At 39.9% G+C, this 25,949-nt stretch overlaps 1 protein-coding gene across 1 annotated transcript; it reads right to left on the reverse strand.

Annotated features, from left to right (window-relative positions):
- On the reverse strand, nucleotides 1-25,949 carry LOC128506824 (interferon-induced protein 44-like). Its single transcript, XM_053477422.1, has 8 exons — nucleotides 25,837-25,949; nucleotides 25,160-25,229; nucleotides 25,044-25,077; nucleotides 22,700-22,910; nucleotides 22,204-22,356; nucleotides 2,236-2,410; nucleotides 677-777; nucleotides 1-360 (listed from the first exon to the last, which is right to left on the reverse strand). Exons 2-8 carry the CDS (start codon nucleotides 25,182-25,184, stop codon nucleotides 172-174), a joined length of 888 nt encoding a protein of 295 aa, XP_053333397.1. The 5' UTR covers nucleotides 25,185-25,229; nucleotides 25,837-25,949; the 3' UTR covers nucleotides 1-171.

Raw genomic sequence — 25,949 nt, forward strand, 5'->3', positions numbered from 1 at the left:
CATTGTATTTTCTATTGTAGAGTCTAAAACAAATTAATCCTTGCATTTAATTGAAAATATTAAGCACATTGTTTTTTTTTATCATTAAATATTTTTTTTTTTATAATTAAAGTACATCTCTGTTCCAACTATGAATCCCTGAAACATGTCAGTTCCAGGGACATTAAGAACTTATTCAGCATGCTGACTGACATTGTAAACCTCTTCTTCAATATAGTCACTGGCAAACCTAACGATATCAGTGATGGCCATGAGAATCAGAATATCCATGTGCATGTCATTGGTAATCTGCTCGTGGTAGTTCTGCACAGGATAGACGCAGTTCATCGGGACTCCCAATTTATCACTGCACTCTTTCATCTAGGATAAACAAATACAAGATGAAATATATTTGAGAGATATGGGGCTAGTTTGATTTTTACCTGAAATGATTGCAAGGTTAAAGGTCAGCACAAAAATTCACACATCCCTCTTATAGCCTACTGTTAACTAGGTTAAACTAGTTAACCCAGTGTAAGTATGTATCCAATGTTGTAAACATTAAAGCACTTTTTGTAAGTCGCTCTGGATAAGAGCGTCTGCCAAATGCCTAAATGTAAATGTACTGTTGAATGTTAGAAAATATCATAGACAGGAAAGGAAGGTACACATAGATGGCTGCTGCTGTTGTTCTCACCTTCTCTTTAATTTTTTTGCTGGTGTAGATCTTACTTAGATTCTCGTTAACCAGAGGGCATGCTGTATCAACCATCGACATGATGACAACCTGAGGAATCCCTGTTAAATCACCAGAAACACAAATAATATGTCTCTATTTTAAACAGTGGCAAGCAAAAGTACATAAACCTTTTGGAATTTAATGGATTTCTTTATTAATTAGTAATACAATGTGATCTGATCTTCAAATATAATTTGCCTAAAATAATATCACAAAAGAAATTCTGATATTTAATGTCTCTTTTGAAAATAATCACAAAAACCTCCAGTGGAGTGCCAGTGGGAAAAGTTTGTCAATCCTTGAGTTATTGACCTCAAAAAATCTGACTGGAGTCAGGTGTTAGCATACCTGGAGTTTTGTCAAGTAATTGAGTTTGGATGTGTAGACTAGAGCTACTTTGACTGATAAAAACCATTCAAACTTTTTGTGTTTGTTCTGCATAAGAGGAGCAGAAAAAGAATAATAAATATGAGCTATGGCTCGCAGAAAGAGCTGTCAGAGGATCAACCGATTGGAAAACAACCCTTTGGAACAGGCCAACATCTGTGTTCATGACTCCACAGTACAAAAATATTGAAAAAGTAGAGTGTCCATAGTAGGCGCCACATAGGAAGCCGCTGCTTACTGTAAAGAACATTGACGTTTGTGAAAGAGCACACTGACACTTCAGAGCAGTATTGGCAAAATATCAACCAGTTATTAATTACAAAGGTTCACTTATTTATTCATCTACTTGTTAATTGAGTATGTTTAATAAAGATGATAATAATTAAAGTTTTTTACCATTTACTTTTTAATTATTTCGGGCACATCATGTTTGTCAATACCCTTGACTTAGATGAAGATCAGATCACATTTAATGTCAAATTAAAAAGGTTCTGTTACGTGGTGCAGTATGGAGCCGCCCCACAAGACCTTATAATATTAATAAGAGCTGTGACACAGGGTTTTAGAGGGGGTCAGTGGAATAGGAGTTTCTGAGAGTGCTTATGATACACACGGGAAGACCTTTCTGTTTAGGGATAGCATGGGATTATTAATCAGAAACTTAAAATGAAATAAAAGAAAACTGAAAACAAAAAATAAACAGAGCCACGCCATATACGCGAGAACAGATGGGACTGTGAAAACTAAAACCAAAACTATATCCTCTCGAGGCGTTCGCCCTGACCGAGGATTAATAAGAGAGAGTTTTATGTTTTTTACACTCCAACGTGAGAGCGAGCGCTGAACTAATGCATTTGTCGCTCTCACTTTCTCTCGCCAGCGTTTTAGGGAGGCAGAGGATGGGACCTTGCCTCTGTCTCTCGACTTTCTGTGCAATTGTTTTTTCTGTCTTTCTTTTTTTTCCTGCCTGTTCAGAACAGTGAAAAGTATTTATGTGCGGTTCTGTCCCTCGTGAGACCTCTGTCGTTACAGGTTCAAAAAGGTTCACATACTTTTTCTTGCCACTGTAGAATAAGAGCTTTTTTACCTTCAAGATAAATTTATAACTTAAAAATTATGTTTAAACTCACCTAAATCACGTGCCTTTTCCCGAACAGCTCTCATTTTCTGGATAACTTCACCACTCATGATGGCGATTTTATCAGCTGATAGAACACTCACCAGACAGTGCACTCTGTCTTTCAGGCTGGGGTTAGTCCTGTAGAACCTCAGGTCGCCCTTATCAATTGATTTTAAAGGATTGAACTGAAGAGCAAAAACACAAAATACTAAAATGCACAAAATGCCTAAATGTTCTTTTAATTTGCTTGATTCTAAATATTAAATAGCAAACAGAGTGCTGCTACTTACTCATTAGTTATTTATTAACCACAGTTAAATTGTTAAGATATAAGAAGGTGTCAGGAATTATAAATGCGTAATATGTTTAATGGCAGTTGAGGAATGCAATACAAAAATATTTAAAACGCTGATTTCAGAAGGTAACCATGGTCCCACAACTCTGTAAAGAACTGATATATCAACCCCTACACATGTTTTCAAAACTGAATCTGAAAAGGTTTTTCTAAAACCCTCCACATTTCATGCCAGTGAATGGCAGGACAGGAGTGATGGTTTTTCTTGTTGTCTTGACTAACCGGGTGTGTCCAGGACATAAAGGATTGAATGACCAATAACTTTCTTTTACCAAATTTTACCAACAGCTTTCAAAATTCAAAATTTAACTGTTGAGCTGGTAGCACTGTTACTACCAGCTCAACAGTAAAAGACCTGGACGTGATATTAGACAGTAACTTGTCTTTTGAAAATCATATTTCCAACCTCTGCACCTACTGACTCGTCCCTATGCTGAACTGGACATCATGTTAATTTATAGAATTACTGTTCTATTGAACTTTCAGCTGCATAACACACATGATGTTATATAATTTCTATCTGTTATCACCCAAATGAAGATGGGTTCCCTGTTGAGTCTGGTTCATCTCAAGGTTTGTTCCTTGTTTTGCCATCTCAGGGAGCCATTGTCCTTGCTACTTTCGCCTTGGCTTGCTCATCAGAGACATTTCATTTATCATTCATTCATACATCTCATTTTTATCTAGACAAATTTTTCTCACACACAAAAAAAAACCTTTCATTTTTGTGAAGCTGCTTTGAGACAATGACCACTGTTAAAAGTGCTATATAAATAAAATTGAATTTAATTGAAATTCTTCTCATGTTTGCTTTCCCAGGAGGTATAAAAATGCCATCTGTGTTTACTTTTATTAAGAAACAAGCACTCATAACAATTTTTAAAAAAGGAAAACATTCATCAGCTCCCCAACACTCAGGATGCCCTACATCCCCAGCCACCATACACATGCCTCACTTGTAGTATTTTATATTGTTACCATTCTGTTCGTTGGATTTTTAAAAATATATCTGTGCCTGAACTGGTTGTGAAATGTAGGGCCAGCCCACTGCAGAAGATCAGGCCACAGAAACACAGCAGAAAGGTATGATCACTCAAGCCCACACCGCACCCACCCTCAATTGAACTACCCAGCACCAGATTGGGTCTGGCCAAAACTAGAGTTATAATATTGATGTTATTGCTTCCCATTTATGTCTCTTTCCATCTCTTCCCAAGTTTAGTGGTTTCTTATTAACTAGGAAATCTGGGTTGTCAATGGGGCAGCATTTGGATGGTGTAAGAGAGATGTTTGTGATTTAATGAAATTTCCACCAGCCTCTCAGAGCTACTGATTTTGTCCATGTTTTGAAACAGGACACTTCAATCATTTAGCTGTTGTAATGGTATGCCAGGTCACGCCCACAGGTTGAGCCAAGTCATGATTACTGTGACTCCTTTCCACACTCCATTCCGCGGCTTCAGTTTTGCTGCCTCATTCACTGTCTCAAGCACACTGGCTCTCTATTTTCATTCATCACTTCGCTCTATATAAGTCTTGCACCAACAATCTTTCACTGCGGACTTATTGTGTGCTCCAAGCCCTGTGCTGTCTGTGTCTTGTGTCTGCCAAGAATGCGTTCTCACTTTTACACGTTGTCGGCCCTTTTTGCTTCCCCGGTTACATCTCTCGCCGCACAGATTGGATTTGTTTTATTTTTGTTTTATTTTGTCACGTTGACTGATCAACTTGTTTTGACCCCTTGCTTTCATCCTCGACTTCGACTCTGCCTAAATCCCCAGGATCACTGTTTGTTTATCAGCGCTTCCGATCACAACCACAATGTCCTTACATAGCTGCTCTCTCTCTTAACTTCGCACCGGATACAGCACGCGTTCTGCAGCTTTGATTGCATCACACAGCCATGCTCACTCTTCGTGCTGGCTACTCTACATGCTCTGCATCACCTATCCCTTAACCCCCGTCTACATCCACTGCCAAGGTAAAGCCCACCTCAGACAGCACCCCAAGTATTGGTTCTCTGCTTATACTTCTCCTTCATTTCTATCCTTCACATTTTTACATTAAAATCAGTTAACCTGATTCCTATCTGTTGTGTCTGCTTTTGGGTCCTGCCTAACACCAGTGACAACTCACAAATTATTTGTTAAACATCTTACTTCATATTCTTTGATTAGTTAGGCTCCGTTCATTTGTATATACTGTAGAAGATAAACAATTGTAGTTGATTGGCCAGTGAGTAGTGGTAAAAATGTGGTGCTTCCAATTATTCTAGTGTTTTGGGTTTTTGTAAAGTGGTTAATTAAACATTTGGGACTTTGGGAATTTTTTCAGTAGAACTCTGTAATTACTGAATCCAAAAATTTAGTTGAGTTAGATTTAGTCCACAGAGGCTGTGTTTGAATGACTGGAAAAATATGATTTATTTTAGGTAGTGCTGTCATTTTAATAACTGCATCTATTATTTTAGGTAATGGAGTAAAATTGAGTCCAAACAATTTAGGCTGACAAAAACTGCCCTGACAGCTTAGGGGAGCATTCATGCAAAAATAAGTAATGGAAGAATAGAAGACTTCCTTTTACCTGTATATTTGGAAATATTAAAAAATTAATCAATGAGTTTACTCATTTCCTGTAATTATGATAAGGGTCTTGTACAGGGGGAGCCACGTCAAACAGCCGCCATGACAGGACCATGACAGAACCATGACAGGACCATGCTCGATCCGTGCACGGAATGTGATCCCCAGCGATGATGCAATTAACAATGCCCCGTCCCATAAACGCCCCCATGCACTTTCTAAAAAGATGGTTGCAATGCTGTATAATCCCGCCAGATGGAGCATTGACTGCTTCAGTTAACTGCAGTGTATACTATATTCAATATATAACATAACTTACGTCCACATAGTTTCATAAATAGATGATGTGGTAAAAGAGTAGGAAAAACGATTAATAAAACAGATTTAAATCACTCATTACACAACCCATGATGGTTATGCTATTTTTAATTAATTAATTAATTAATTAATTAATTAATTAATTAAACAATTTAATGCAATATTTTTCACGACATCCTTAATAATCCTTAAAGACACGGTAACATCTGTAATTTATCTATACCAGTCGTTGTAGGTATGGAATACAAATGCGGGCTATGTACAGTATTTTACATTACGGTGTATTTTATCTATTTCCGTTTAATACACTGGTAGATAATATTTTGCTGCAAAGTAAAGCTTAAAATGCAACTTCTGCTTGAGTTTGTTTTCGTTATATTTTATGTTTTCGCTGATGTTTTTTTTTCCACTGCTTGTCAAAAATTGGCATAACAAATCGATTAATGACGCATAATATCTGGAACAAATATCTGTCCATACGGATCAGTATGTCTTCAGTCATTTAACCAGCATAACGTCCCCCATCAAAGATCTGATGGGACATTAATCACTTATCACTACGGTGAATAGATGCGGCAGCAGAGACAGATTAAATCCCCATAAACATTCACACTTAAACACAATACTAACAGAACTAAACAGGTCCAGAGGGTCAGCGCCTGTTATCGCAGGATCACCTACAGGATACTACTGGATTTTTTTTTACTGCTTATATAATTTTTGCCATAGTTTCATTTGGTTTTACACGATTTCATGTGTTATGTGTGTGTGTGTGTGTGTGTGTGTGTGTGTGTGTGTGTGCGCGCGAGAGAGAGGACTTATATTGTGATTTATCCAAGGTTACTAAAGCCTGGCTTACTAATTACTAATTAAAATTATTTCAATGTAACCCATGGGTCTCAATCACAAAATCAGCCAACGCTGTAAACAGATGACACGACAAATTATATACTCTGAAACGTTCATTTGAACTTTTAAAAATACATATAAAAAAACATAAATATAAAAACAATCTACTATTATTGTCAGGGTCAAGTTTACGGGGCTTCTCAGTCTTTTGTTAATTTTACTTCTAATTCGAAACCAATGTGGCTTATTAAAGACGCACTGTTTTATTGGACATGGCTGTTTTGTAATTTTCTCCAAATCAAACACTGTCTACAGTTCGAATATACTGTGAACGTCTCAAAGTCACGTCTCTTCAGATCCTTCTGCACTAATGTTATCGTAGTGTAAATTATAAACGTATTGATCTATTTCACTTGCAGACAAAATAGACCATGTCTAGTAACGAAAGTAACTAATTTGTCACTACTCTTCTCTTATGATGCATGGCTAAAAAGATAATAAAAATTACACCAATCCAATGATGCTACCCTGTCCATACACAACACTGGCTGGGGAGATGAACTCAGACTTTCCAAAAATTACTATTATTTCTTCAGATGAAATTAGGCTAAGATGAAGAAATCAGAACAGAACAGAAATGAACTCCCCTCTTTCTAAATAGAGTGTAACCCCCCCGTCCCCCGCGTAACTCTGATTAGGAAAAGCACACAGACACTAAACCTGCAGCACTTTGGTGTAATTTTTATTATCTTTTTAGCTGTGCTGCATAAGAGAAGAGTAGTGACAAATTCGTTACTTTTAATAACGTGATGTTTAATTGGATGTTATATCATTTCCAAGTTTGATAGTGTCGATTTTAGAGTGCATTATATGTGTGATGCAAAAAGGAAAATGCTATGGGAACATCTTGTCATATTGCCGGTTGTGAAGCATATATGTATCAAACACGCCAAATTTTGGCTTATATAACCTCAGTCGGATGAGGTCATCTGATGAGACGCACCTGCAGGATATAAATAGGAGTGAACCAGAAACATTCCTCAGATTGATTTTCTCTGAACGGACGTCTGGTCACGTAGGCAGTGCAGCATTGGTAAGCAGCATCTCGTTCCCGCCTTTCCAGGGAACAGGGTTACAGCAAAGTAACCCGAGACGTTCCCTTTCAAAGGCTACACTCGATGCTGCGTGAAAACGCTATGGGAACAAGAGTACCAACGCCGCTGCACTGCAAGTGTCTGGGCCCCAAGGTTATGTAGTGTGTGCGCACAAGGCCGAGAAGGTCTCAGAACTATGCCTGGGCAGCTAACTCGGGGACCCGTGAGCCCGGAGTAGCATGAACATCCAGACTATAATGTAACAAATGTGTGCGAGAGTAGCAAAGGGGACATTTGCTGATCTTACGAGGCAAAGAGGTCCACCTCTGCTACATGAAATCTGTCCCAGATTGACTGACTACTTTGGGCTGGGGTTTCCAATCCCTGTGTGTCAGAGATTAACCGTACAGTACAACTGCTCCCACATTCATATGCCCTGGAATATAAATCACCCTGAGGGAGAGGTGCACTAGCTATTTAGCGACGCGAGCACAGTCCACCCTGGCGATTAATATATGAGACTGCCATAGTGTTGTCCACCTGCACTAGGACATGGTAGCCTCTCAACTGCTGGAGGAAGTGCTTTAGGGCCAGAAATAGAGCCATCATTTCGAGGCAATTGATGTGCCATGAGAGAAGAAGGCCTCTCCAGCTCCCTTGGGCTGGACGGTCTAAGACCGCACCCCAGCCCATGAGGGAAGCATCTGTTAGCATCTGCGACGACAAGACGAACTTAGAGTGGGACCCAGAGTCAGAAACCAGGGTCTGAACCACGAAGCACCTGGCGCGTAACCCTTATTGGGGATTGGCCCTAGAGTGAAATCCCGTCTTAGCCACAACTGAAATGCTCTCATGTGCAGAAGGCCCAAAGGTGTCACTGTGGATACAGCTGCCATGAGAGCTAAGATCTCTGAAAGTGATGGTCACTTTCTAGCTTGATTTCCTTGAGAGTGTTGAGAATGGATTTGACTTTTGGGTCTCAATCCTAGAAACAAAGATGAGCTAGGATGACATACTGATGTCGAAGCGCTAGCTAATGAGACTGGGCCAGCCAGTCGTCTGTGTAATTCAAATACGGATGCCCTGGAGTCGTAAGAGCCAGAACTGCATCCATGCATTTTATATATGTGCGGGTGAGAGAGCTAGACCAAATGGAAGGACCTGATACTGGTAAGCTTCGCCCCCGAAAGCGAACCTCAGGAACCACCTGTGTTGTGGCAATATTCCTATATGAAAGTAAGCGTCCTTCAATCGATTGTCACAAATCAATTGCTTAATAGGATTTGAGAGCAATCACTTTGACAGTCAACATTTGAAACTTTATTTATTTATTTTAGATGGCGGTACAGCTATCTAAAATACAGATAGTGGTAAATCTAAAAATTTGGACGCAGCCCCCCGTTCCTCTGGGAACCAAGAAATACTGACTGTAGTAGCCTGACTCACTGTCTGGTAGGGGAACATGTTCCATGGCCCAATTCCCCAGCAACTTCAGTCAGCAGATGCGCACTTTCCAGTTTCATGGAAGTGGAGACCACACCATTGAAACGCGGAGGGTGATGTGAGAACTGAATCCTGTAGTTTCTCTCTACAGTGCTTAGTACCCAAGGAGATATACTTGGCAGTAGCTTCCACACTGCCAGTTTCTCAGAAAAGGGCAAAAGCGCGGAAGGAATTTCCCAAAGGCTTGTTCATATAACATAAGCCTCATGAACCTAGTGGCGACCGAGTTAATGATATCGTCAAACAGGCCAGAAGGCGAGATAGAGGCATCCAGGAGGAATGCACGATCCTTATCCTTGATGCGCCTGAGATTCAGCCACAAGTGCCTCCTCACAAAAACCATCGCAGCCATAAAACGGCCAATAGCACGAGCCGTCTGCTTTGTTGCAAGCAGAGACAAGTCTGTGGTCCGGTGTAATTCCAATACGCCCTATCTGAAGGGCCCGCCAGTGCTCAAGTCTCTCAGCCGGTCAGCATGGTAGGCCTGGAAGACCGCCATGGTGTACAATGGAGCAGCAACCTGACCTGCTGCCTGAAAAGCTTTTCCCTCCAGGGAAGATGACAGTCTACACAGCTTGAAAGAAAGTATTAGCTTTTCAGGAAGAATAATGCCCCAGGAGAAAGATAGCCTGGAAGTGTCTCTTCTATCTGGATCGTCATTATATAACCCAGCGCTTCCACTTCAACTATATTTAAACAAATAAATAAGTTGATGGCAGGAAAACACAGGATGAATACAGCTTACTCCAAGAAAGGGTTAACTTATATGGAGATAGCTAAGAGGGGTGGGGGGGGAGGGGGGGACTTCGGTGTCGTTAAGGCTCCGCCCGACAGAAATTGCAGTGTAATGTTTTTATTTTTCTCCAAGTGCTTGGAGGCTATTTCCGTCTCCGCGGAGGCAAGAGAGGATGTTTATCCTTGCCCAATCACAAGAAGCACCGGGCGCGCTTGAGAGCGAACATAGGGATTTCCCGATCCAACGAGGGAGTGAGAGATAGGAGTTTTAAATCTGTCTCTCACAGCTCTGCCGGATATAGTTTTAAGCCCCGCCGCCAAAAAATGCGCCGCGGGCCGAAGCTTGTCAAGGAATGCGGGGCGCGCGCGAGCACTTTAATCGAAGCAATAAAGTGTAGAGATCGCCCTCGATATGGATTATCACACGGAGGGACATCTCGTTTAAAACTCTGCATATCGGTGAGTTAAACACTTCTTATGTTGCTGGTTTAAACACAGACACGCTCAACACAACTAGGTCAGTAAAGACAAAGAATCTGAGAAATGTTTCCGGTTCACTCCTATTTATAACCTGCAGGTGCGTCTCATCAGATTACGTCACCCGACCGAGGTTATATAAGCCAAAATTTGCCGTGTTTGATACACACATGCTTCACAACCGGCAACATGACAAGATGTTCCCATAGCGTTTTCACGCAGCATCGAGTGTAGCCTTTGAAAGTAAACTTGGTTACATGTTTGAAACACTGACTTCCTGGTTTGTTTTATTTTAAATATTGCTTATTACCTTATTCCACAAAATAAACTATGTTATCATTGTGTAAATTATTAACGTATTGATGTCTTTTAATTAAGGACAAAAACAAACCCTGTGCTTGTGTTTAGGACTGATGCTGAACAGCTGTGTTCATAGGTTTATTCAGTGATTTACAAGACAACAGTTAAAGCATTTGTGAACGAGAGGTGTGTGTGTGTGCGCTCCTGCATTTCTCTGTTGGCTTTAACACAAAAAAAATGGCGCACAGACAAGTAAGTCTAAAAAACCCCTCACCCCGCCAAACACACACACACACACACACACACAGAGCAATTAGCACCGTGTCATAGTCAGTATTCTCCACTGAGGTTTCTCACCTTCCACTCATCCCAAGTTTGTCGTTGCTCTTTTGACAGAGTTCTTAAAACCCCCCAAAAAATTTATACTGAGAAAAAATTATTATAGGTCTCATAATTATAAACACAAACTAGCACAGATACATATAATTAAGTGTTTAACTGTTGTTTACATTTGTTTCTACGACCAGTAATAATATTAATTATTATTATCCCAACTCTTTGACTATTTAAAGGTTGTCTCCCATTTTTTGCCCATTGAAGTAGTTGGTTCAAGTAAATGTTTTTTTAAATACCCAAACAATTAAAACACGCACACATGACTTTAAAAATAAAATGTATTTTTCCAAAACTAGTTAAAGGTAAAACAGTAATTTGTATAAAACAGGTGAATACATGTTTTATTTTTGCTTAAAGGTCTTAAAAATACCCAGATAACACCAGCTGCTTATTAGTCTCTATCTGGTCCTTTTACAGTAGTTGATCAATTGGAATGGTTATTACCGTCGCGCTCACCGCCGCGTAAAAACGTCAGTGGCCAAAATAAATCAGTTGCATTTCAAAGTCATTCGTAAAATGGCCGCCAGGTGGCGCAAAGTGACATTTTCGCTCGTTGCCGTAAATACAACAGTGACCGTTATACAGCGTATCTCTGTATCGGTTTATTGTTATTTAAGTTCTGGATTATTTCAGGTACTTTAAACACATTGTTGGGTTGCTCATGTTGGCTCATATGAGATGTAGTTTACAAATGAACACCTGGTTGGGTTATTTTGACCCAACAACTGGTTTATTCATTATTCTTTTCTTTCTCCAAATATCAGCCTGCAGAATGTTTGAAATATTACTGTTTATTGTGTTACAGGTGTAGTTTTAAGAGTTGTTTAGGCAGGAATGCGTGTGTATACAGCTCAAAACCTCCATCAGTTATTAAAGATAGCGGCTATTTAGAAAACATGCCCAGTGATTTCGGAGCTTCAGGAAATCTCCCGGCGCTCTGCGCATAACACCGGGCCAACTCATGTCGGAAAGAATTTATAAACGGTTTCTAAACATGGGCTATTGTTTTTTTTTACTTATAATATTTGTTAATTTAATTTAAATGAGGTTTGGGCTCAGGACTTCGACTCGGCATCGTGATTCTCCTCTTTAATTTACTTATATTTAATTTAGTTTTAATCAGCGCTCAGCCGCATGCATGAAGTTTTCCAGAGCGCACCGGCAGAAGTAGACTAATGATTATGAGCACGTCAGGAAAATAGGAAGCAGACTGACTCTGACCATTTAAAAAAACGTTTGCGTTCATTTTCTGACGCGCTCAAGTTCACCAAAAACAATACAGAACAGCGCAGCTTACAACACTTACAAAATCACAACACTTACAAAATCACAACGTTTTTTCGTTATTGTGAGTGTGCTTAAATAAAAGTTGAGTCTTATAAAGGCATGTAGTCTTATATAGTTTTATTATATAGTTTTTTGCACATTAATCTGACACAGTTTTTTCAGCCTGTCACGGCGTGCGCCCAAATCAATATCGCTCCTCGCTCACTAGTTAGGCGGCCTCCCCTTCAGACATGCGAAGCAGCGGGACCGCAGAATTACACATGACTGGTGAGCTATCGTTGCTATCGTTGCCCGGGCTTGCACCCCGCGCTATAAAATACTCGGGGTTTGTTGGGCTACAGTGGATTTTACTACGCGCTGTGTATGCAGCGCGCGTGCAACAACGTGGAAGTGCGGCATGCAAGCAGGGCAAATGGAACGCGCCCCACGGACTTCAAAGGAGCGAGAGGTGGGAGGGGCCGGGCCGGCCATCTGCGGAGAGCAGAGTCAGTGCGAGCAGACGGATGGCCATTGCACTCACACCGCGTAGTAAAATCCACTGTAACCCAACAAACCCCAATCATCACCAGCCATGCCTTATTCCGTCATGTCATGTGGGCATTATAAGCTTTGTATTGAAAACTTCTAACTAAAAAGTGGCAGCTGGCACGCCTAAAAATAGACGCAGGTTATTTTTTTTATAGTCTAAATAAAAACCCTCCGATTTAATTTCCTATAGTCTAACCAGCGCTCGACACAGTTTTCCCGAGCGCGAGGAATTTTTTTGTGCTAAATAATGTTTATGCAGTATAAGAATTCCTATTAATCCTGGGTTGTTCTTTTAGTGTCACTATAGTGCTTTACAATGCCAGACAACATTCAAATACAAATTATTCACCCTCCCCAGGTGTGAATCGGCTGTTCTCACCTATACATTTAGAGGAACTCAAATGCACTTCTCCCCACTTTAAAAACCTCTTGAATCTGAGGCTCTTCTGGAGACAGTCAGTGGGGAGATGTGACGCGCCCCAGGGACTTTAAACAAGGGCACTAGAATTCCGCCCTTTGATCTCCGCGCTGAGGACAGCGCGAGAAAGAGCTGCGCGAGCTCCCGCGGCATCTTCACTCCCGCACCGTGCCCGCCCTCGCAGCCCTGCTGCCGAAGAGGAAAAGTGTGGTTAGGTTTTTGCGTCAGCGAGAACTCGCGCCCGCCATCGACAGCGGGAGAAGCGCCGTCACGAGGGAGCGTGCAGGAGCGCTGCCTCCGCGTGCTCAGTTCTGCCACTCGCACCAACACTTAGCATCAGCTGTGTGCCCGCATGCCAGTGTGGCACAGCCCCCGGAACTGCACATGCACAACCTTTATCCCATTCTTTCCTTTCTCCCTCCTTCAACACTTTCCTTCCCCATTTTACCTAAATAAATTACCCTTTTCCCGTAAGACCTCGCCTCGTGTCCGTGCTTTATGGTGCCACCCGTGCAACATGGGTCGAATCCGTTACAGATCATAACAGTCTACTGCATTTCATTCTTATAATAACGCACAAACACAAGCGGGCTGAATGACCGACATCAGCTGACGCAGTAGAACGTCCTGACAATGTTATAATTTTTATGGTCATTTATTTTAGTTAATAAATCTACTATAAATTTAAAGAACACAAGATATAAGACGACACAAAACCCTACAGGCGTCTTTTCTAATTACACGTGATAAAATTTAAAGGCTCACTGTGTTAACATTTATTTTGTTTAAATTTGATCCTAATAAGATTTAATTAAATTTAAATTCTACATTTGTATCGTCATTTTAGTTCTGTGATTATAAATTTGTTTAACTACAATGTTTTACTTAATTTAATCTGCTACTACGTGCAGTTCTAAAACTCCGTGTCTCATTAATCCAGCAGAGAATGAACTAAGGCATGAGGCGTCAGCCTGTAGTTATATAGCGCCACTCAACGGTAAAAGCCAGCAAACGCACAAAGCCAAACGGTACCGCCGAGCGTGGCGACGGTAGGACCTACATTCCGATTGATTAACCACTGTATATTAAAATATCGATTTAAAAACTATTAAAGATTGAACAGTTTAATTCTTTGTTTCCCCCAAAGTATCAGATGTTTTGCAATTGCAAATATAGACCTGACCAAAGATAATTATAAAGCTGTTGGACTGTTATTCCTTCTACAGCTCTCTCAACAGCTTGTTCAGGCTCCTCCAGTATCTCCAAAAGGCCAACCGTCACCCGTCTGACCCCATCCTCAGCGGAGCTCTGCTTAAAGAGAACAGGAGAATTTAGAAACTACAAAGATAAATTAACTTTACAGAATATCTAGTTGTAATAAAAATAAAATATATAAGTAAACCTACACCGCAGAGTGTGTGAAATACTGTTTTGGGGAATTCTGGAATGTAAATAAACTGCCTGTGCTAATGTTACCCAGTAAACTTTGTTAGCGTTAACCACTGACTGTCTGTATTATCGTCTGCATTACATTAACCGAGAATTTATTTCATGCGCTTTTCATACAAATGAGTTAAGCAATATAACACTCGTATATGAGCACTGCCCAAACCCCAGCCACTGAATGCAGTACCGATCCCTAGCCCGGATAAAATAGGAGGGTTGCGTCAAGAAGGGCATCCGGCGTAAAACCTGTGGTAAGTTGTAGTGCGGACTGGGTATTCCGCTGTGGCGACCCCTTGTCGGGAGCAGCCGAAAGACCAACATAAGGGCACTAGGTCATCTCTGAATCTAAACTATACCTTAACGAGTACTGAAGCCCCCCGCCCACACACACACCTCCCCTCCACACGCACACACCTCCCTTCCCCCCACTCCTTAACTGATAAACACTGAGTTTTTATCCAGCTCGTTAACTAAGCGCTCTCACTAACGCTCAAACTCACGGTCAAATTGAGAAAAATATAAACCCGGTTATGAGCGTTTAGCTCGCTAGCTCCTGTAAATCTATCCTCAGCTTGTGTCCTTCATGAATCATGAAGCATCACATCATATTCCAGTCACATTAATAACCTGCAGATTAACTCTTACCCAAAGAGTAAATAAATGCTGAATTTATCCAGACAACACGTGGTCAGACTCTAAAGGCATTTTCACAAACACTCTTCATTGGGTAGTGCAGCTTTTGTAATAGGGACATTAATAGTATTTTCGAAGCTTTAGCATCTTTTTTAGTTAAAGAGGAGTGACGTTGTGAGTTTGTGACACTGACAGTAAGCTGTAATGTGTACTCCAGACTTGGTAAACAGATCATTAAGCTATCTAAAGTCACATCTGACTGCTGCTGGTGCTGCCAGTGATTTTCAAAACGGCCAGTAAAAAAACTAAACTGGAAAATAAACTGTAAACTACCCCTAACAAACTTTATAAAATAAAACACCACTTACCGCGAATAGTCCATTAAGCCGCCATCTTCATCTCTGTAGTGCAGTTTGATAGCATCAGTTCGACGCGGGAGGGGTGGGTTGTTAAAACCACGTGATTGCAACTCAGCGCAGCTAAATTGCTGGCTTGTGTTAACGTGTTATTGAGAACAAAGCGCCATCTAGTGGTGGAACCAGGTAAATGAATAAATAGGTCATGAATGGGCGTGTTTACATTGAAATCTTGACACACCTTTCTGGAAGGTAAAGGAGGAGGGACTACGGCGTCCATAGGGCAGCTGTACGCCATTTGCACGCCATTCACACGGTCGCGGCTATTTGACGTGGCTCCATCTGTAAATAAAGTAACATCTGTGCAAAACTTGATTTTGTGGTGGAGATTTAATGTTTGAATTCTTTGATGTGGTTTGTTTTGGCAAATGGCTGCTGCACAACAGTTTGATGAATATGGTGAAAAGTGGGCATCCTTGTCTAGTCCCATGGTGCAATGTGAAGCTATGTGATACTTTGTTAATAATACTATGTGATACTTCCATTGTTAATAACAGTTGCTGAAGGTGGTGTCTACTAAATTACTTATTCATCGTCTGTAGCGCTTTATCTTGTTTACAAAGACAGGGTATGTCATGTTCCTCTAACAAGTAAACAGAAGGTTGACACTCTTTTGTAACTCACACAAACTCTGCCAGAACACCGTATTAGCAGCCAGTTTGCTGAACATTATCGCTCCTGTAAGCATCCCAAGGCTCTGTTCTACTGGAGGCAGAATATATTTCTTGTGACACACGTATACGTTTAGGCCGTTCAAGTCCACACATAAACAAACTTTACCATCTTTTTTGGGCACTACCACCATGCCAGTGCACCAGTCAGACGGCTCCTCCATACGCCTAATAACATCTAGCTTTTTAATGTGCTGGAGTTCCTCTTTGACTATTCTCAGTTATGGTAATGGAATCCTTTTTGGAGTTTTTAGAGAGAAGGGCACAGCACCTGGTTTGAGCTTAATTGAGTCTGGCTGTTACACCTCTCCTAGGCCACTACACAGCTTGGGGAAGTGTGCCTTAAGCGCCTCCAAATTTAAAGTGTTCACGCTGATGAGCAACCCAAGGGCTATAATTGCTGGAACCCAAGCAGTGGTGTGCTTAATTTTTCTAACTACATACACCTTTTCTGTGTTTTGCTTGGTTCCTGAAATCAGTTTTGGTCTAGTAAACCCTGCCACATCCAGAGGAATTGCATCCTGGACCTAACAAAGATTTCACTGGATTCTGAAAAACAGGTTGCTGTGTACCACAAAAAAGTCTGTGGAATAACAGTAACATATGCAGCAGTGTCCAGTTTAAGCATGATATTTTCCTATGATGCTCCACTCTCCACGATTCAGCATTTGATATAGCGGAGCAAAAAAAGAAACTGTTCTCTTTCTTCTCTATGCCAAATACAGCTTTGCCTGTGAAACATGTGTGCTGGTAATGTCCTTTTTTCCACAGCAATGACACTTCGCATCTTTAGCTGGACATTTGTGCTTAGGGCAGTGGTTCTCAAACACTTTCTGTCATTCTCCACTTAAGGGGGTGGGCGAATTTTCAAGCCCCACTTGTCAACAAAATGATAACAAAAACAGCCAAGTGTACTATTTATTGAAAAATCAATTTCTAGACCAGTAAGATCAAATAACACCAAGTTCAAAACAGATAAAATAAACGTGCAATTGTTATAACAGCCTTACTTTGTCACTTATCTAGAGCTTTCTTTCGAAGAAGTTAAGCGGCTTATTAACGTGACTGGGGTGTGTTGTCTCTAAGTGTCTTCCTACTTTGTCTCATGCTGTCTGCTGCCAGCGGTTTAAGACACAAAACACACAGAGGTCTCTCCTCTGCCCCCACCATCACCTCTATGAATCCAAGCGCAACATAAGCTTCATCATGTTTTCCTTTCGGCTGGATTTTTGATTGATGAGGCTGATGATGCTGAATCACCTGCTTATTTGTGGTCCATGTAACAAATGTATCCATTGATGTTATTATACTCACTACATACAGTACGCTACTGTGTTATGGTCTAAAATGCCCCCGACCTAGGCCACGGATTGCCCACCTAAATACATAGGTTTATGGTTTACAAATTACAAATTATAACAAATTAATTCAATTATAAAGTAAGCAATATAAAAAAAAAGGTTGTATAGGGGCAAAATATATAAATTATATATTTTTTCATATACCACATGTATATTTTTATATTGCTTACTTTATAATAAAAATCATTTCCTGTAATTTTTCACCACAAACAATATTTATTTAGTGTAATTTGTGATAAATAATTTGTTATTTGTACATTGACTAACCCCTGCAAAATAAAGTGCCATAAAATAATCATTTTGGGGGATTTGTATTAATCGTCTCGACGGCTGTCACGTGCCTAGGGTTAATTATAATAGTAATAATATATTCGATAATAATAAACCTTTGAATGTATGTCCTAATATAATATTTGATAGAGATTATGTAGGGGGACAATCCGTGGCAGTGGGGCATTTTAGCGCATAACACCTGTTTGTGATGGCGGTAAAGTTAGTTTGATATTCGCATCTCCGAATTCAACAGCTGCGTAAATAAACCCGCAAATAAGATACCCACATATATTTCCTATCTACATTTTCTTTAAGCTACATCCGCCTTAAATTATACAAGTTTAAAAGCATAAACACCATTATTCTCTACGGCGCCAGGAATGGTTTAGGGATCATCGCGAAATGCCGCACAGCAACAAAAAGCGTAGAACGATATTGATCTTCCCTTCTGTTCAGCGCCTGAAGGATTAAAAAGTAACTTTGTTACCGCACTGGAAACTAGAAATGCCAGACTAGTACTGCCTGATAAAATATTAATGTTTAACAAAAATACAGAAACATCAGCATACACATTGGAATAAATGAAATGACATACATAATACCGAATGTCTTGGTAGGCTATATACTGTTCCTCTGCAATTAACATGCCGACGTTAAACCGTTATTGTTGCACTATGGTTCCACTTTTTCTCTGATGTTATTTTAATTTACTTGTATTAATGATCCATTTCTTTGTGTGTCATTATTTAGTTTAGAGTGTCCGATAAAGAAAATAAAGATTAAATAAATCAATAAAGAAAAGCATAAATTATAATAAGTACTTTCCTATTATTTTCCACTAATTCCCTCCCGTTCTCGTATGGTTTCCTTTCATTATTATATTTTCCTTTATGGCCACTGAATGATTTGAAAATGGTTGTTCTAGTTTTTTTTTTTGTAGTTGTGTGCAAATTCAAGGTATAAACTAAATTATTTTATTTAATCATGAAATTTGACCAGTATATCTATTTCTTATTTATAGAAGGGAGTACCCTGACTCAATTTCTGGTATCGGTAGTTCACTTGTGTCAGTGGAATAAGTGGTGTAAGGTTAGGTATAGCATCCTCCATTGTACACAAGTAATAGTGATGATCATTAAATTCTTTAAGATCTGATAGTTGATCCAGGATATAGTATATTTTGCATACCATGATTTTATAAATATGCTATCTTAAAATATTTATAATTAGGTGCTTAAGAGTCTAGAGAAAAGCTCCAATAAAAGCTGAAAAGTAGCATAGTTTTTCAGTGACCTAGCACCACCATGATGACTCTTCCCACTGCTGTTCACATGTGTTTCACATGCTTCCTGCACTTTGAGTTGAGCCAAATTTCAAAACTCAGATTGTAGAGGAATGATATGTATTTTATCCAAGTTGTGGAACAATGGAGCAGCTTTTTACTCTTGCAGGAATCCTGGAGGGGGTTTGGTAATATCTCCTTCCAGTCTGCATGTGTTTTGTAGATTTGGAGAAGGTGTATGATAAGGTGAAGTAGTCTGTGGCCTGCAGTGCTGACTGGATGGGTTCACAGCTGAGTGTGAAACAGCAGGGATGAGGGTCAGCACCTCGAAATATGTAGCCATGGTTTTATAGCACCATTGGTTCTCAGCCGGAAATAGATGTATTGTCTACCCCAGATAGGGAGTCACTCATTACCCAAAGTAAAGGAGTTCAAGTCTTGTCTACAAGAGAGGGACATTGGAGTATGAAGTTAGCTGGAGAATTGGAGCAGCGGGTGCAATATTGCATTTGCTTTACCACACCGTTGTGACGCATTGAGCCAAAAGCCAACGTTGTCAATATATTTATGGGTATGAACATTGGGTCATGAAGGACAATTGAAAGGACAAAATTGTGGATGCAAGCAGCTGAAATGGGTTTTCTGAGGAGGGTAGCTGGGTTTTTCCTAGGATGAGAAGCTTAATCATCCATGAAAACCTTACAGTAGAACCACTGCTCTTTTGTGTTGAGGTGGGTTCCCTCTTGGCTCTTGACGAAGGCGGTCGCATCTGCTCTCCCTCCCTTATCTCTCCCCGCTTGCTTCTCTTGTCTGTCTTGTGAATATATTCAGAGACTCTCCTCGTCTTGCTCTTGAAAATTAAAAAGGAATATGGATTTGATCAACTGGTCTCTGAATGCAATTGACACGATCTTCTCGACGAGAAGTGTGGGTTCTGGGGAACCTACTTGTCCTGCTGGGACGTTTGCTGCTGGATACACGATGGACAGTTGGGAGAAGTGGCGCATTGTGTGCCTGGCCGCACTGTCTCTGGAGGATGTTGAAGATATCTACCTATTCGGAACTCTGATAACTGGGATTCTGCTGATTGGATTAGGTGGGATACTTGGATATCGAAAAATCTTAAAAGCAGTCAGTCTCAACCCCAAGAGACTGGCTGGCTGGGAAATAGTGGTGACGAGAGCTGTCGGTAATCAGACTGTGGTTCTGGACCGCAAATTGGATAATATCTTGGAGAGACTAGCAGCTATGCAACGTGATTTGGACAGACCTGCAGACCAGTGATGGACATTAAATATCTGTGAAATTGGCAGATATTGTTCAAAACCTGGAAAATATGATTTTCTTTTTCGGCTGCCCCTTTTTTCTTCCAGCTACTGCATTCAAGGCCGTGGCTGGAGTCATAACAAACTCCCCGAAGACCAAGATAACGAGACGCTCTGGAATCCTACTCCCTCCCCCTTCAAGGACACCTGGCGCAGACTATTACGGGATGCTACAGGCTTACAAACTGATACGCACGCACTCACGCACACACATAACAGCTACAGATAGACACTCTACCTTCCCCATATCCAACGCCTTCGTGTGCTTTTATTCCCTTCAATGTGGGCAGGCGGAATCGGGACCAGCGCTCTCTAGCTGCAGGGACTGGAGCTGTTTGCCTACATTGGACATTTCCTATCCCCGTACCCTAATCGTTGCAATGTTTATGTCTTGTGTTTACATGTTTTTATGTGCTTGTTGCTGAGGTATTTTTGTACCCCTGATCGCACACTGCCCTTTTCGAAGGACAGTCTGGGAGGGGATTTTTTACCCTCGTATCCTAATGTATCTATTTCTTATCTTCTATGATGGCGCTGTTTAGGCGGCTGCCGTCGCGACTCTGTGGTCGCACAAAAACATTTCACTGCATATTGTACTCTGTATGATTGTGTACGTGAGAAATAAAATTTGAATTTGAATTTGAATTTGGTTCTGGCATTTGGTAGGAAGGCCACAGGGCAGACATAGGACTAGGTAACAATATTATGTCTACGCATTGACCTGGGAACACCTCCAAATCCTTAGTCAAAGTAGGAACTGCTATCCATACAACCTGACTTCAGATGAGCAGTTAAAGATAAATAGATGGAGGTATAGAAAGTTCATATCTGTAGTCACGGGTATCCATGTTGTTATAATGTATACAGAGTCACAGGGGCCTGGAGCCTCCCCCAGGAGACTTGGGGAACAAGGCGGGGTACACCCTGGATGTGCTGCCAATCTATTGCAGGGCACATACAGAAATGCACACACACACACACTTACATATTCATACACTATGGGCACTAGTTATAAACACCAATTAGCTTATTCTGCATGTCTCTGGACTGTGGGAGAAAACCAGAGTACCCAGAGAAAACCCAACATGCACTGGGTGAATATGCAGACAGACACAAGGCGGGAAACAAACTCGGACCCTTGAGGTGCAAGACTACAGTGCTAACCATTAAGCCACCATGATGCTAAAACCATATCAGATTTGGCAATTTATAGTTGTTTAAGAGGTGGAGTAGGTCCTTTGTAACAGTTTGTAAATTAAATTGTAAATTTTTAAATACCTAAGTATCTTAATTATATTTGATTTGATTTGATAGTTCAATTCATAGTTTATACTACAGTTTGTGTGGTAATGTAATGACAGTTCATTACAGTTTTTATTTATTGACAGATATTTCATACAGATTTACTTGCAGCTGTTTTGCAATAACAGACTCCAATGATTCCATTCATTTTTTGAAAAAATAAAACATACCAAATCTTTCTGTACTACTCTTTCTGCCTTAAATTGCTATCCCCTGAGGATAACTAAAGTTTTTTTTTTTTTTTTTAACTAATTGGAATAGTTAATTAAAGCCAAAGAAACCAAGAACTATCAAATTTTAATTCAGGACAGTTCTGCAAAAAAAATCTTGAGAATTCAATTCAATTCAATTTTATTTGTATAGCGTATAGAATGTGAGTGAAGTCTGTTAGTCTGTAGAATACAAAAATGTCAAGTCAGGAACTTACAGTGTAGCCATCTTTCACATGACCCTTTAATATTTTCTTTAGGTCTTTGGTTTGTACTCCTTGTGACGTATCTGGTTCCAGACCCATGATGTCTGTAAAGACAAATGGATAGTAATCTCCATGTCCAGCTTTCTTCAGCCTGTAAGTTTTAAACTGGTCACACAATACAGAAATGTATGTTATAAAGTGACAAACACATAACCCTGATCTTTGCTGTTTCAAATTAATATCTACTCAGCACTCAGGGAGACAGATTTTTTTTCTATGGTAGTAGGAGTAGTAGTGATAGTCTTTGGTTTGATTTTTGTTTGTTTGTTACTATTTAACCTTACTGAAGAGGCTATTAAAGATTATCAGTGTGCATGTACTTTGAACCTGAGCAAATGGCAAGTTCTTATCAAATTAATCTTAAATCAGGCATATAATATTTATCCAGCTAAAGCATACTATGTTAAATGATACCACTACAGTAAATATTTTATATTTTATATATTACCTTTAAAGTGAAGCTCTGACTTGGACCAGCTGATGAATCTGAAAGTGCGCTGGCAGTGTTGCGCCCTTGGAGAACAGTGTTAATAGAATTGATTAAACTTGATTTTCCTGCTCCGATTGGGCCATGGAGAAGGATCCTAATCCCACTGATCTCATTAGTACCTGGCCGGAACTTCTTCAGGTTGCTTAACATCTCATTTTTCTTATCTTCACTATTTAAATCATAACACAAAACGTTAAAGATCACCCATTGTGTTTATGATCATTTATGGACATTAATATGGGTTTCCACTGTGTGTGCGTATCTCCTCCGTTTTTCCATCTAGAAAGCTGTGCTTAAACATGACAGTCAGATTTTCTCCAGTTTATAAAACCATCTATACCTACACCATCATCAGTAATTGATGGTTGGCTGCAAAAATATATGACTTCACACCATGGGTCAGTGCTCTAAGAGAGAGCCCTAATCTTTGAAATGTGTGGCAGTAGTTATTTATATAGACCTTCCTCTGTCTTGGCGGTCATTCCCACCTGGCAGTGTTTAAAAAACTGCTTCTCTAATTACTATTAAATTTACTGTTATGACAGGCCCACAGACAAGCAGTATGTCACAACTAAGAGCAAAGCACAGCCACCTCTCTGTTATTGATTGTGGAAATGCTTTAACAGTTATCTCCAAAATATTTCATGTCTTTATGCATTGTAAAGAAGAAACAGTTAAATGCTGGATTTGTTGACTGAATCTTAACCATAAATTACGAACTTCTTATTTCTACTTGTTTAATAAGGCCTGTTGTCTTCACACACTCAAAATCCCCAAAAAAATTATACAAACAAAAACAGGTTAGCCTGATGAACTTAGCCACATTGGCCAGATATTAACATGTATGCAAGGGACTTATTTATTGTAGCATCTGGTATCAAGGAGGGAGGGTGACATATGGATTAGCATTGCGGCCTCGCACATCCGGGGTCTATAGTTCGATTCCCACCTCTGGTCTGTGTGTGGAGTTTGCATGTTCACCTCATGCTTGGTGGGTTTCCTCCAGGTACTCCAGTTTCCTCCCACGGGTCAAAGACATGCAGATTAGACTAATTGGTGTTCTAATTGCCTGTAGTGTGTGTGCCCTGCAATAGATTGTCTGTCCAGATTGTATCCTGCCTCATGCACTCTGTCTCCTGGGATAGGCTGCAGCCTCGAATTCTGTGTCCATAATTGACCATATACAAATAAGCATTATAGAAGGTGAATGGTGAATTTATGAATATCTGGGATAACCCAAATAAGGATGGGTTCCTTCCTCATTTTGTCTCAGGGAGTTTTTCCTTGAAACCAATACCTCTTGCTTATATACTTTTTTTCATACGACAAATTTACAAAAACATTTTTGTTTGAATTAGACCCCATGTATAAAAGAGAAGAGAGGAAGTTGACCCGCGAATGTCGATCTTCCCCCATCCTGCAAGAGGAACCAATAGCGTCGGGTGAGCTGCAGTGAAGGTTGAGGGCCTCGATGGACCAGACCTGGCTGGCTCTGCGGTGTGGAATGTCACTTCTCTGTGGTGGAAGGAGCCTGAGTTTCTGAGGGAGGTGGAACATTATCAGTTGGATCAGTTGGGGCCTACCTCTATGAGCCTCTGCTCTAAATCCCTACTTGGATAGGGGTTGGACTTATTCTCCAGAGTTGCCCAGGGTGTGAGGCACCAGGCAGTTGTGGGGACACCCATGAGTCCCAGGCTGAGTGCCACAATGTTGGAGTTGACTCCAGTGGACAACAGGGTCACCTCTCTATGCCTGCGGATCATGGGAGGGAAACTCTCACTGCTGACTTCAACACACATGTAGCAATGACAGAGATACTTGGAGGGGCATGATTGGGAGAAACGGTCTCCCTGGTCGACTCCCTGTGGATTACTGTGCTAGGTATGGATTGTCCATAAACAATACCATGTTCATTAGTGTAATTGGTACCAGGGCACCCTAGGCCGAAGGTCATTGATTGATTTCGTAATTGTTATGAAGCTCTGTTGTTATGTAAGTAATTACATTTCATTATAAGATGGTAACATCTGACAAAAAGAAGCAGCAGACTTTGTAAAAATTAACATTTGTGTTTGGCTACTCTCTCTTCTCCAATATTGGTGTTTGGCTACTCACTTGGTTACAGATCCTGACAGAGCATTTGGAAGAGGAGTAAAACAGAAGAAATGGCAGAATATATGATCTGATATGAGTGTTGTTTCAGCTGGTACAATAACAGAATTTTGTCACCTTTAACAACACTGTAAAGCTTCAAGCAAACAATGTTTGTGTCTTTGTATCTTTTTGTAGCATTTATTTTTACCTCCATGTCACTGGCCGCCATGCTTTATCATATTCTAAAAAGAGAAAAAAAAAATGATACATTAAATTGTCTACATTAATTTAAGTGTTTATTTCTATGAGTTTGTAGTAGTTTACCAGGATTTGTGGTTTGGGCTTGCATTTAGGCTTGTGTATTGGCTTGTCTGTGGGCTTGTAATAGCTGAATCTGCAACATTTATGTAATCCAAGCAAACATTTAATTACATTTTAGTAGGGTTACATAGAGAACATTGTAGTTGAACATTGAAGTTTATGCATTTTCATAAAGCATAATTTAGAAATGTAGAAAAAAAATTGGAAAGGAGATAAAGTTGAACATGAAATAAGTTACTTGAACGTAGTTACTTTAAGTTAAAATTTAACAATTCAACTACATCAATTGGTTGTCAACTTATATACATACAGATTAGACTTGTTTAATTTTTATCTATACATCTCCATGTTGTACGATTATAGAAGTAATGGAAACTTGAACATTGGGTAATGTAGAGAGGACCTCTTAAATACTTTGTATCTGCCTCTTATGACTAGCTTTTTCTCTGTCTAATCATTTTATTTTATTTTTGTAAGTGAAAATGCAAAAGAAAGCAATTATTACGTATAGATATTGATGTAATGAGAATGAGAATATTTTATAGCTGACTGGGTCAGAAACATAATCATTGTGTTCTTATATATTTAATAAGAAGAAACATGTATGAGAAATAAATGTCAATGTTTTTCCAAATAAATGAATAAATATTCAACACTGTAAAAATATTTCTTTCACTTACCTTTTTCTCTGTACTTGTATGCTGTGTAAGTCTGTGTCACTCAAGTGTTGGATATAAACCTGGCATTGGGTGTAAATAAGATACTTAATTTCACTTTCACTATCAAAAGACAT

This window comes from Clarias gariepinus, chromosome 18 (assembly GCF_024256425.1).
Source record: "Clarias gariepinus isolate MV-2021 ecotype Netherlands chromosome 18, CGAR_prim_01v2, whole genome shotgun sequence".
Lineage (NCBI taxonomy): Eukaryota > Metazoa > Chordata > Actinopteri > Siluriformes > Clariidae > Clarias > Clarias gariepinus.

What these genes read in the sequence shown, in the direction of transcription:
- LOC128506824 (XM_053477422.1), bottom strand. Translation starts at nt 25,184, where the DNA reads ATGCAAGCCCAAACCACAAATCCTG. An exon ending in TGGCGGCCAGTGACATGGAG is followed by an intron (nt 22,911 to 25,043) that starts GTAAAAATAAAT and finishes TGATTTAAATAG; the next exon opens with TGAAGATAAGAAAAATGAGA. An exon ending in GTCAGAGCTTCACTTTAAAG is followed by an intron (nt 22,357 to 22,699) that starts GTAATATATAAA and finishes TTGTGTGACCAG; the next exon opens with TTTAAAACTTACAGGCTGAA.